General features: G+C 39.5%; 1 protein-coding gene across 1 annotated transcript; it reads left to right on the top strand.

Moving 5' to 3' along the window:
• The first annotated feature begins 4398 nt into the window (after positions 1 to 4398).
• Positions 4399 to 12208, top strand: wipi2 (WD repeat domain, phosphoinositide interacting 2). Its single transcript, XM_026929899.3, has 12 exons — positions 4399 to 4681; positions 5892 to 5974; positions 7558 to 7727; positions 7993 to 8089; positions 8430 to 8527; positions 8667 to 8759; positions 8848 to 8918; positions 9076 to 9183; positions 9350 to 9514; positions 9602 to 9709; positions 10929 to 11026; positions 11113 to 12208. The coding sequence occupies exons 1-12, from the start codon at positions 4608 to 4610 to the stop codon at positions 11223 to 11225; spliced, it is 1278 nt and encodes a 425-aa protein (XP_026785700.1). The 5' UTR covers positions 4399 to 4607; the 3' UTR covers positions 11226 to 12208.
• The last annotated feature ends 247 nt before the right edge of the window (positions 12209 to 12455 follow it).

Raw genomic sequence — 12455 nt, 5'->3', positions numbered from 1 at the left:
GGGTGTGTTAGAGCAGAAAAAACACTAAAGTGTGCAGGACATGGGGTTCTCCAAGACCAGGGTTGGGAACCTGTGACCTGGTGGTTTTGAATGCAAAGCGTTTACCTTTAGAGCAGATTTCAATTAGATTTCTGCATGTGTTTCAATACACAAATAAAAATAATTAATCTGACCTCTACACAATCCATCTCTAGGTCAGAGAGAAATCCACTAATGCTTACTTATCATCAAACTAATATAACACTGTGGCTGAAAAACTTCAAAATCCTGCAGAGACTGGTTCCAGAGACTAGAACCTCCACTCATCTTCTATAGACTAGAGAAAAGATGTCATCTGTAATCAGCTGAACTTTAGAGAATCCTAGAGGAGACTGGTTCATTGTTTTGTCGAGCACCTTCGTTCCATCAGAGTCAAGGATTTCTCCTTTCCAGTAATGAGACTTGACAGCGTCTCTGTTTACATTGCTAGGTGTTGTTGTGGGAGCAGTGAAGGGAGGAAAGGTAAAGAGAAAGAGCTCATCTACTCTAAATAGCATATGTTATGATTAAGACACATTTTAAATGAGATGAGATAATGAGCTGAGATAGCTTCAGACTGCGGAAATGTGACTATATTTTCTATATTTAATCCGAATGTTAGTGATATATCAAGAGTGTGACCACCACTATGTGTGGGTCCTATTACATTCTGATTAACCCCTACTGAATCTAGAATGGACACAACCTCTGTTCTCAGAGGGTCTTCCGGGTCATCAAAATGAATATTAAAGTCTCCAACAATTAAGGCTTTATCTAAAGAAACAACCAGGTTAGAAATTAAATTGGCAAATTCACAAAGGAATTCAGAATATGGCCCTGGGGGTCTGTAAATAATAATTAGCCAAATTGACTGGGTAGACTTATTATTTGTGGCAATGTATGCTATGGTAGCATAAAAAACTTCAAATGTGTTGAATTGATGACTAGGTGTTTGTATGACACCTAGATTATCATTATAAATAACCGCAACATCACATTTAGACGGGTCTGATGTACATAACTGTATCCAGGGGGACTAGCTTCAATTAATGCTACATACTCATGTGGTTTAATCCAAAATAGTTTAATCCACGTGTCTGTTAAACACAGTACATTAAATTCCGGATCAGTAATAGGTTCATTAACAATAAGCGCTTTAGACGTAAGAGATCTAATATTTAGCAGTCCTAGCTTCAGAACAAAGGTGCTGGCTGTGCATTCAGTATGATCTAATTTTATGTTAATTAGCTTACTAAAACAAACTTTCTGAGTATTTCTACATTTTTGTTTTAGCTCGGGGAACAGACACAGTCTCAATATGGTGGAACCTGAGTGACGCCTCAGTGCAGCTAGCAGACGGTCGGTTTAGCCTGCTTGTCTGCTTCCTGGACTTATCTCTGGATTGTGACCGATTAACTAGGCCTGTTCTGAGACTATGTGCTATGCTGCAAGAAATGAGAGCAGCACCTTCCCGAGTGGGATGGACACCATCCTGCCATACCAGCCTTGCCCTGAAATCTACTCCAGTTATCTGTAAAGCCAACATTATTTTCTGACCACCACCTGGACATCCAGCAGTTCAGCAACCATAACCTGCTGTAAGCTACATCGCCATCCCGCATATACTCTAATATGGCTGTGAAAACCAATCAAGCCTATTTAAATACCATAGAAGGCTTCAGCCTAAGGTAAGAATAAGGAAAGAAAATAAAACATACATACATTTATGAGTGCATAGGGAGACATGACATTTCACCGTCCTCATGTAGTCACACACTGATTTGCAGTTCATCCAAATATCATTTGATCAGATATGATCAAATATCCTATCAGGATGCAATGGATTCCTGCACTTAGAAGCAGATGGGTCTAACCAAAAAAGCTGAAAAAGAAAAATTCCATGTACAGCAAGAGAAGGAATAAAGTATAATATTGAAAATGTGACCAAATGAAGCAGAGTGAGGAAACAAATATTTTTGCTACAGAGGTATAATTTAGTTCTGATTAGAAAACTGTTCTTGATACACGGAGAGTAAGATGAGTCTATTTTTGGTACTTTTAATAATTGTAGCGCAGGATATGAAATGAAAGGTTGTAACAAGCTGCAGGCGTAGCAGGTGGGATGATTTCAAGTTTGAACCTCTTATGAAATATGGCCAAAAGTATGTGGACACATGACCATTACAATGATGTGTGCTTGTTAAACATCCCATTCCAGAGTTAAGCTCCACTCTTCTGGGAAGCTTTCCACTAGATGTTGGAGCGTGGCTGTGGGGATTTGTGATCATTCAGCTACAAGAGCATTAGTGAGATCAGGCACTGATGGTACAGTAGGTGAGGAGGTCTGGGGTGCAGTCGGTGTTCTAGTTCATCCCAAAGGTGTTCAGTGGGGTTGAGGTCAGGGTTCTGTGCAGGACACTCGAGTTCTTCCACTCCAACCTTCTCACACCATGTCTTCATGGAGCTTGCTTTGTGCACAGGGGCTTCATCATGCTGGAACAGGTTTGGGCCTCTTAGTTCCAGCGAAGGGAAATTGTAATGCTACAGCATGCAAAGACATTCTAGACAATTGTTTGCTTCCAACTTTGTGGCAACAGGACCAAGAACCATGGTTCCATATTAATGCCCCCAGTTTTGGAATAGGATGTTCAGTAAGCACAAAGGGGTGTGATGGTCAGGTGTCTACATACTTTAGGCCCAATAGTGTATCTTAAGACAGATCCTAATGCTTATTCATGGGTGGAAACATAACCCACATGCACTGCAGCTGATTATATGTGTGTTAAACGACGTTGTTTTTGCATAGTAATTGTGCTATAATTATGTTATTTTTAAAAAGTAAATGAAGTCATCCCTCCATATTTAACCGCCCTAGACGTCTAAGGAATGCATCCATTAGTTTGTTTAATCACATTTGTACAGGATTAATTGACCATTCATTTTAACTGTACAAATCATGTAGTGGTTTGAAAAGGTGATACATTTGTAAGACGATTAATCCATAGCAAATATACTATTTCTCCTAAAGGAAAATGTTTTTGGAATGCTCTTATAGAAGAGGTGTACTGGAAAAAGCCTGGTTACTTCCTTATAAATATTGCATAATAAGACAAAAGAGCTTCATTTTAAAGTCCTACATAAGGTGCATCCTTGGAAATCAATTATTTCATCCTTTATGGATCTATCTGACTTGTGTGTATTCTGGGAATTAGAAACAGAAACTATACCACACTTGTTTTATGGATGTAAAAATGTTATATCTTAAAGTTATAATTTGCTATTTCTACAGTACAGACCATATTCAGGAACATGTAATTAACTCTTTTTAAATTCCTGTCACCTGATACTTCATACATAAGAATAAATTTAGCAAGCGTGCTCCTAAATTGAACATTTTGATGGTAGAATTTAATTATATACATAAATCTCTCAATCTCATCAATAACACACACACACACACACACAACTTACAGATTGTTGAAATATTATGACTGTTTTGTAGGTGAACCTTGAATTGATTTTTAAGATTTTTAAGTTGGTTTATTATTACTGTTGTTTTTACTTTTATTATTAATTATTATTGTGTATAATTATTATACACAGTACTGTGCAAAGGTCTTAGGCACCCTATTTTTTTAGTACAAACTTTGTTACAGATTTTTATTTTATGATTTCTACATTATTGATTCAATACAAAAACATTTTAAATTTCCAAACATTAGTTTTCCAGCACAAAATTAAATGTTACAGAAAAATGTTTGTATGTCAGTAAAGAAAGCAGCAGATTCCATAAGAGACACTTTTCAGCAAAAAAACATAATGAAGGCTGCTGGGTTTCGCTGCAGAAATAAGAAGCGAGTCGACAGTCAAAGTCTCCAGAAGAACTGTGGCTGCTTCTGCAAGATGCTCAGTAACACTTACAGCTCATTTCCTTATAAAACTGCACACACTGCACCTGAGACTACTATTTTTTTTTAAAAGTGAAGGATCGTCACACCAAATATTGATTTTGTTTCATTTATTACTGTTTACTGCTCTTTTTCAATGTATAAACATTTAATTTCATTATTTCTGAAGGCATCTTTGCTCTACAGCATTTCTTTGCATGTGCCTAAGACTTTTGCACAGTACTGTATATTTTCTAATCTTTGAAGATATTTATACTTGTTTGTCTCTGTTTAATGTATCCTTTATGTTTAAGGTATGTGCATGTTGGTAATTGTATGAGAAAACTTGTAAATTATGTTAGTAACAACAGTAGTTGACAAATTGCACCATTTTGTGAGTTCTTCAGGTCCTCTCCACTCCTCTCCTCCTCACATGGACCCATACTGACTTTCCCTTTAAATTTGCACTGACAGGACGCACGTTGTAGCCACTGCGCATGCGCAGTAGGATGGGGTGCAAACACTTCAGGGAGAAAAACAACACCACCACCACCACCGCTGATCGAAGCGAGGGTGGAACTAAATGCTCTCGTTAGAGTGATTAGCGGTTTGGAGACATCATCCTCATCATTTAAAAAACAAAAAACCCTCTCCATATTTACTGCAATTTCGTTTTTGACTTGACTTGTAGATGGTGTGCTCATGAACCTGGCCAGTCAGAGCGGAGAGGCCGGCTGCAGCCAGCTGCTCTTCGCCAACTTTAACCAGGACAACACGTAAGGCAGAGCGGCGAGCCGCGTCACTGGGGCTCGGGGATGAGGCCTGCTTTAGCATTTCACTCTACCTCTCTTACTGGCAGTTTATTATGACACTGCAGCTATACATCAGGTCGTATGAATTCTAAGATATAACGAATCGTTCAATAGGTAGCTAGTTAGCTGGTTAAATTTTAAAAAATAAAAGTTGACTTAAAAAATTTGACTATTTTTCTAGCTTAACTAGTGCCTTAGATATTGTGTTTGGTCTCCTGAAATACAAACAACACGCAACGTTAAGAGCTAACCCGTTTATTCAGCGTAAATGAAATAAAAAATATATTTACGCTAAATAAATATTGCTCGTTAATGTGTAACCTGGTTTTCTAGCTGAAATGTCCACTAGTTAACTAGCTAACCAGCTAGAAACTGCATGAAACGTGTTGGACGTGTGAATGGTCATCCTAGCGATGGTAGCTTTGTATAAACTTTCTGTTTGATTAGCAGGGTTTGCGTTTGGTTTAGTTATAAAACAGACATGTTTTAAGACATTTCACTTTGATATCGCACTCACTTCAAAATCAGCCATGAGATAAACCTCAGTATTTTTGGGCAGTGTTTGCTAGCCGCTAGCTGGTGTACTAGCTACGTGATTTAACACTCAGTTCTAGTGTTAAAGGTGCAATAGTCGACTTTTTAAAATTTCTTGTTGGTAGAAATAATCTGGAAAATATGCACAACAATTAGCCTCAGCACAAGTGTATTTCTTGGCAGAGAAAACTTGTTTAGAAAACTGCCTTCTGGTACATAGTGCTTGATTGTGTTTGGATGGGCCTCCTGTCAGTCATTTTATAGCCACGCCCCATCTCGGTCTGAAATCAGCAAGCGCACAGCACAGCCAAATAATTATCTTGTGCGTGAAAAAAAAATCACTGTGATTCGAAAAAACTTAACAAGAAACACAGCGTAAACTCTTTTGACAAATTTGACAGAGAAGATCTTGCCTAATACACCTTTAATATCGACTTATTAATTTATTGAACTCGGCGCCTTTGATCATAAAACCCTGTTTATTTGCCAGTTTACAGCTCAGACATTGGCCGTTATGTTAAAGTGTGAAGGCTGTAACGGTACAAGGCTGTCAGTGTGTGAAGTGTTTACTGCTTTATATATTGAGAGAGAAATGTGGTTGAGAGATTTTCTTTTTAAATATCTTCTCTTTCCCGAACAGGTCCTTAGCAGTTGGTACGAAATCTGGATACAAGTTTTTCTCTTTGTCATCGGTTGACAAATTGGAACAGATTTATGAATGTAGTAAGTATCTTGTCATATGTTGAGCGGATTGTGTATATAACCTAAAAGCACATAATGTCATCATTCTTGCCAAAACGTTTACTTTGAGTCTGAATAAAAGGAGATTTAGTACGAGTAAACCTAAATGTGAGGTATGTTTTGATGCTCACAAATCCAGCTTGTTCTGCTCAGCTACCAGAACACAGGCCGAGCTGGACAAACGGATGATTCATGGTAGATGAGAAAGTTTATGGATTGTGTTAAGAACCTTGCGCAATGGTATGACTAGGAGTGAGTCTCAAAGATTTGTTAATCCATAGTCATGTAATAAGGAAACTAAAAAAAAATAAAAAATAAGCAGATGGCTAAGGTCGTGTCCAGGCTGGTAGCTGGTCAGGCCACGTTGGCTTTTTCAGCAAGTTATAGCAAATAACCTGCTTCACATTCTAAGTTAAAAAAAAAAAAAGTTTATGCTAAAATATACTAAACATATTTTAACGTAAAATGATATAATAATTTTGGATACATTGCCAACCATAGTATTTCTTGCCATGTACTTTGCTGAGGTGGTCTAATATCATTAATAAGCTATGTAATGAGAGCACTGAAAAGGAAAAAAACAAACGATTATAGAGTTAAAAACATAAATAAAATGTTTCATTATTTCTTACTCTCAAATAAAACTGTTGCCTTTTCATTTTTCCTATTTTATCCCATTATTCTAGCACATGCTTAGTCATTTATCAATGTCCTAATTTACTCAACACTGCAACACTTCCTATTCTCCTGATATTATAACAAGGGGGCGTGGCTTATGCACAGTTGGCTAAGTCTTAATTTGCCACGTTATCAGAAGATCATGAGTTCGAATCCCGATGCGCTGGGAGTACAAGAGATCAAAATTGCTCGAAAGATTGAGAGATCAGAATTGGTCGTGCTCTCTGGGTGGGAGGGACGGTGTATTCTTTCTCCCTTGTCAATCACAGCGTCTCTAGCCAATCGTGGGTGTCTGTGAGATCATGTATGCGGAAGAGGGCGGATAGCTCTTTCCTTTCGGTGTGTTACGCTGCCCTCTGATGCAGCAGTTCGGTGCAAAAGGTGCGGCGCCTGGCTTCATGAGTCTCGGAGGAAGCACGTGGTGGCGTTCACTCTCTCCGGTTGGCAGCTGTCGTCTGATTGGAGAGAGCTGGCTGATGGGTGGGAATTGGTCAAGACCAAATTAGGAGAAAAATGGGGGGGAGGAAAATGAAAAGAAATATATTTAATAATAGCCTATTGTATTATAGACCAGATGTCAATGAGCCTATGCATGTATTTTAGAAAGGACAATTTTTTACCGTCAAGAACATAAGCACGTTCTCAATATGTAAGAATAAAACTCTGTGATGGAGTATCTTCTTAGCAGTGAAGATGTACATCTTCTAATGATGACTAGGCAGTTATGTTTATTTGCTTCAGCTTTCCTGGATACTTGTGTTCTCTCTCTTATACGATGATGCAGTAAGCTGAGTACTGTGTCCGATTCAAAGCTGTCTAGATGAAACCTTTGTCTTTAAGTGATGTCTGTAAACATCTCGTTTTGTCTCGTGTCTCGTTTTCCACAGCTGACACGGAAGATGTGTGTATTGTGGAAAGACTGTTCTCCAGTAGCCTTGTTGCTATTGTCAGCCTGAAGGCACCTAGGAAGCTCAAAGTGTGTCATTTCAAGAAGGGAACCGAGATATGTAACTACAGCTACTCGAACACTATACTGGCTGTAAAACTGAACAGACAGGTAAGTACAAGCGTACATGCACGCAGCTGTGTAGTGATGTAAAGGATTTGTCGATCATGTAGGAACATAGGCGGTTAAATCGCATCACTTTTCCTGTGATTGTGCGACTGTAGTTGACCAACAGTTTTCCATCTATACCTTTAGTCTGTATGTAGTTAATGGGTATATAAGTTTTAGTTTTTTCAATAAAACTAGGTGATTGTTGATTAACTTTATAAAAAAATGGTGCATCAAATGACTGAAATTTTTTTTTTCTTTCAAACAGAGGTTGATAGTATGTCTGGAAGAATCACTGTATATCCACAACATCAGGGATATGAAAGTACTTCATACAATTCGAGAGACTCCTCCAAATCCATCAGGTGCGCAGCTTTCTTAAACGTACTCGACTTACTTTCATGTCTAATAGTTTTCTATTTCTATAATTTTACAAACGTTGACAATGCTTCTGTACGTCTGCACAATTGCACTGCAGGATCTTCTTTCACAACAGGATGTTCATAGATTTTACGGTTCTCCTTTCACAACAGGATGAGGAAACACTAATTTTGATACCGATGCTTTGGGAAGCGAAACAGTCTAAATGATACGCATCAGAATGTTGTGGCAGATAGTTCATGCAGGTTATAGTGGTGGTTGTGTAATAAATAATAAATAACAATGACGCTTTTGTTAACAGATTTGATCTTGTCTTGATTTTAGGATTATGTGCACTTTCAATCAGTAATGACAACTGCTACCTGGCGTATCCAGGAAGTGCAACAATAGGGGAAGTGCAGGTTTTTGACACTGTTAATCTGGTAGGTTTCAGTTCTTCATGTTACTTACAATTGTTGGATCAAACTGAAGCTTTTGGAAATTGAATCATTCTAAAATGTTAAACGTGGCCCGAATATGATGGATAGTTAAAGCATAAATGTTGATATTTCTGTTTTCCAGAGGGCCGCTAATATGATCCCGGCTCACGACAGCCCGTTAGCAGCACTGGCTTTTGATGCAAGTGGAACAAAACTTGCCACAGCTTCTGAGAAGGTTTGTGTTTTTAATTGATGTTTACTGATTTAAAAGCCAATTCTTTAATCCTCATATTTATGTTCGCCATTTTGTGATGTTTTTTTAGGGAACTGTCATTCGAGTGTTCTCCATTCCAGAGGGCCAGAAGCTCTTTGAGTTCAGGAGGGGAGTGAAGAGGTAACGGATAACGCTGCAGAAAAATGTAGCCTCATCCAGAGGACTCTAGCTGCAGAATGTAAAATGTATAAGTATAATAAGAGAGCGTTATCAGTAATTGCAGACAGAGATATAAAAACATTAACATGTTTTTTTTTTTTTTTTTTTAAATTGCCAGATGTGTGAGTATCTGCTCCCTGGCCTTCAGTATGGAAGGACTTTATCTGTCTGCCTCTAGCAACACAGAGACGGTTCATATCTTTAAGCTGGAGACACAGAGGGAAAAGTACGTGTTACTGTTTTAACCCCTGCTGAGTTGAAACTGAGTTGCATCAGCTTTGAAAGTTGTGAAATCTTCACTAATAATCTTCAGTGTTTTTCCCAGTTTGTGCAAGAAAGTACCCATTTTATTCTGGTTTAGCTTTTGCTCTGTCTTTATTTTTCCACACCAGGCCACAGGAGGAGCCTACTACTTGGACAGGATACTTTGGGAAAGTACTGATGGCCTCCACTACTTATCTGCCTGCGCAGGTGTCTGAGATGTTCACACAAGGACGGGCCTTTGCTACAGTCAGACTGCCATTTTCAGGACATAAGAACATCTGTGCTTTAGCCATGTGAGAATTACTTCTTTTTTTTGTTTTAATGTGGTGTCTTTATGTGAGAATGATACAGAATATATAATTTTGCTCTGTTTTCTTCAGAATCCAGAAGATTCCACGTCTTCTGGTGGCGGCAGCAGATGGCTACCTTTACCTGTACAACCTGGACCCTCAGGAGGGGGGAGAATGCACACTGATGAAGCAGCACAAGTAATGCACTCATTCTTATGAAGCTTCATATATATAGTGTAGTTTCTTAGTTACAGTGTACAACTGGGACCCCTTTCCATGTTTACATACAAATAGGATTGGTGCATTGATAATGCTTTTAGACTGTAGGTCACACATCATCTTTGTGAGTGACAGTTCATACATTTATCATTTATACATACGATTTATACAACCATAACCAACGGCAGCTGTGTGGTGTGATGTGTGTGTTATCAGCTGAAAGTTGCGTATTATTCCTCTTATACCACACGAGTTTGCCAACTATTACAATTTTATATTTAGTAAAGAATGAAACATCATACATGTTTATAGTTACGTGTAAAGCTGCAGAATGTGCACGAAACAAGAACCTGGCGTTATAGCAGCTATAAACGGTCATTCCTTCACTAACCACGTCTCTCATGAAGTTAAGAAGACAAATAAATGCACGGGCTCCTGAAATGCGCAACAGAAAAGCATGTTTGTGTTCGATGCTGAGAGTCAAGGAGAGCTAAAGTGGCCGTGCTCTCTGGGTGGGAAGATGGCATACTCTGTCTCCCCTGTCAATCACAGCGACGCTAGGCAATCAGGGCATTTGTGAGCTCATGTATGCGGAAGAGGGTGGATAGCGCTTTGCTCCGAGTGTGTTAGGTTGCCTTGTGATGTCGCATGAGCAGCAGTTCGAAAAGATGCGGTTGGCTGGCTTCACGTGACACGGAGGAAGTGTGTGAAGTTCGGGAATAAATCGGGGGGAAAATGCAGCTTGTCACATAACTGATGAACTGCAAAGCCATCTGTCCTTAAGACCGTCTCATGTCAGGACATTTATTTACAGCTTTACAAACTCTGACTGTTAGAAAGTGACTCCTTCTAAAAAGTGCTACTACTCCAGTGCTATCTCCTCACAGAAAAATCACCATATCGGTTATTATTATTATTTTTTTTTTTTCTTTTCCCCAGTCTTTTTATGCAGAGCCTCCATCAAATGCACTTGTATGGTGGATGCTCCAGATAGTTATTACAGAAACATTAATATGAAGCTGTGATTTGTGTTGAAGTAATCAACACCCGTTGGCCACTCAGAATCGAGAATTTAGAAGCGCTGTAGTTTAATTTGCTATAAATGATGACGTGAAAAATGAAGACTGATTTTTTTTTTTTTTTTTTTCCTCAGTGTTGTTACTGTAGAGGATCCGTATCTGAATTGTGTTGTTTACAGGTTAGATGGAAGCGCTGAACCCGCAAATGAAATTCTAGAGCAGACGTCCCATGAGCGCCCACTAGTGGCACAGACCTACAGCACTGCCATTGCCAAAGGTAAGAACTCTACACCTTGGACTTTACCTGCTTGTCCTAGCGTGAAACATGCCGTGTGTAACCTGTACGCGACTGTGTTCCTCTAGGTTACCCTGAGGATCAGGGAGCAGTGGGTGGAGCTGGCGTGGAGGACGACGTGAATGCCCTGCACCTGGATGAGGAAAATGAGCAGCCTCCCCTAATCCTGGAGACAGACTGAGAGCTCCAACCCCCCCCGCATCCCTCACGCCACGGGGCAGGAAACAAATCATGGAGTTACATTTCAGAGGGGGCGCTTTTCTTCCTCCTCTGGCGCTGCTATGAGAAAGGGGTTAAGAAGAGAGGGCATTTTGTAAGCAAGCCTAGCTGTAGCCTTCTTGTCTGTTATGTATAGTTGTTTCACTGTCCGTTCCCCATTTGTGGCTTTTTAAATCTGGTGAATTTTGACGCCCAGACTACCTTTCCTATAATACTAAAGCAAGAAGTCCGAGCTGCAGCCATCCTGTCTAGTAGCTTTGCATGTACATGTGCCAAGTGCAAGAAAACATTTGCTCTTATGTTCATGGTTCTGATGTGTTCAGTGGACATTCTCCTCTTGAGCCTTGACATATGCTTTAAAGTGTGTGTGTGTGTGTGTTTCTTTTCTTAAGCAGAAGATAGCTAACTCGATATGCCTGCCACACCATACTGTGCAATGTTTTTTTCCATTGTGTCGGAAATGTGGGGCGTCTCATCTGTGGCTGTTTTTGTGCCGAAATGTGAATATAGTAACGTTTATGATGCCTTCATGTTATTTTGCCAGCTTAATGATTATTAAGATGACACTGACAGTGTAAACAGTATTCATCACAGGCCGCGCTTCTCTGATCAGCAGGATCAACTTTAGTTTTTCCCAGATATCGAGAAAGGAGCACCTCTTTTATTTCTAGACCAATATCCCCACTACTTTGTGGACCATTTGGTTATCCAGTTGGGCAGATGAAGATTACAGGTCGGCGTCACCCTTCCTTTTCCCCCTCCCTCCCTGTCTTCCCTTACCCTGATATAATCGCAGAATTTTATGCGCCACTAAGACTTTATAAAGCATCGACCATATCATTTGGAGTGGAAATGATGTGTTTATTTGGGTAGATGTTGGTGTGCAAACACTGCCCTGTGATATTATGTAATAAACTGCCAGCCATTGTCTGGTTTTCAGTTTAATTACTGGATTGTGTGAATATCTATCTAGTCTGAATATCGTTAATATATCCCAGCTCATCTGTCAAGTAGAGCTGAGCTCATTGCGGTGGAAAAAATTCCTCCTTTATACCCAAGGAAGCTGTACTGAAGGTTCCTAAGGGCAGACTGTTCTGTTATAAGACAGATGTGGGAAAAGCTGCAGCCTGGATGGTGCGAGTCTGTCTGTGGTATGTTCCCATGGACATCCCAGAGGACCTGTTTGTTACAC

This window comes from Pangasianodon hypophthalmus, chromosome 23 (assembly GCF_027358585.1).
Source record: "Pangasianodon hypophthalmus isolate fPanHyp1 chromosome 23, fPanHyp1.pri, whole genome shotgun sequence".
NCBI classification, from domain to species: domain Eukaryota; kingdom Metazoa; phylum Chordata; class Actinopteri; order Siluriformes; family Pangasiidae; genus Pangasianodon; species Pangasianodon hypophthalmus.
The sequence above is the reverse complement of the archived record's forward strand: the minus strand, read 5'-3'. Positions and strand labels throughout refer to the sequence as shown.

What these genes read in the sequence shown, in the direction of transcription:
- wipi2 (XM_026929899.3), top strand. Translation starts at nt 4,608, where the DNA reads ATGAACCTGGCCAGTCAGAGCGGAGAGGCCGGCTGCAGCCAGCTGCTC. An exon ending in GGAACAGATTTATGAATGTA is followed by an intron (nt 5,975 to 7,557) that starts GTAAGTATCTTG and finishes CGTTTTCCACAG; the next exon opens with CTGACACGGAAGATGTGTGT. An exon ending in TTTTTGACACTGTTAATCTG is followed by an intron (nt 8,528 to 8,666) that starts GTAGGTTTCAGT and finishes TCTGTTTTCCAG; the next exon opens with AGGGCCGCTAATATGATCCC.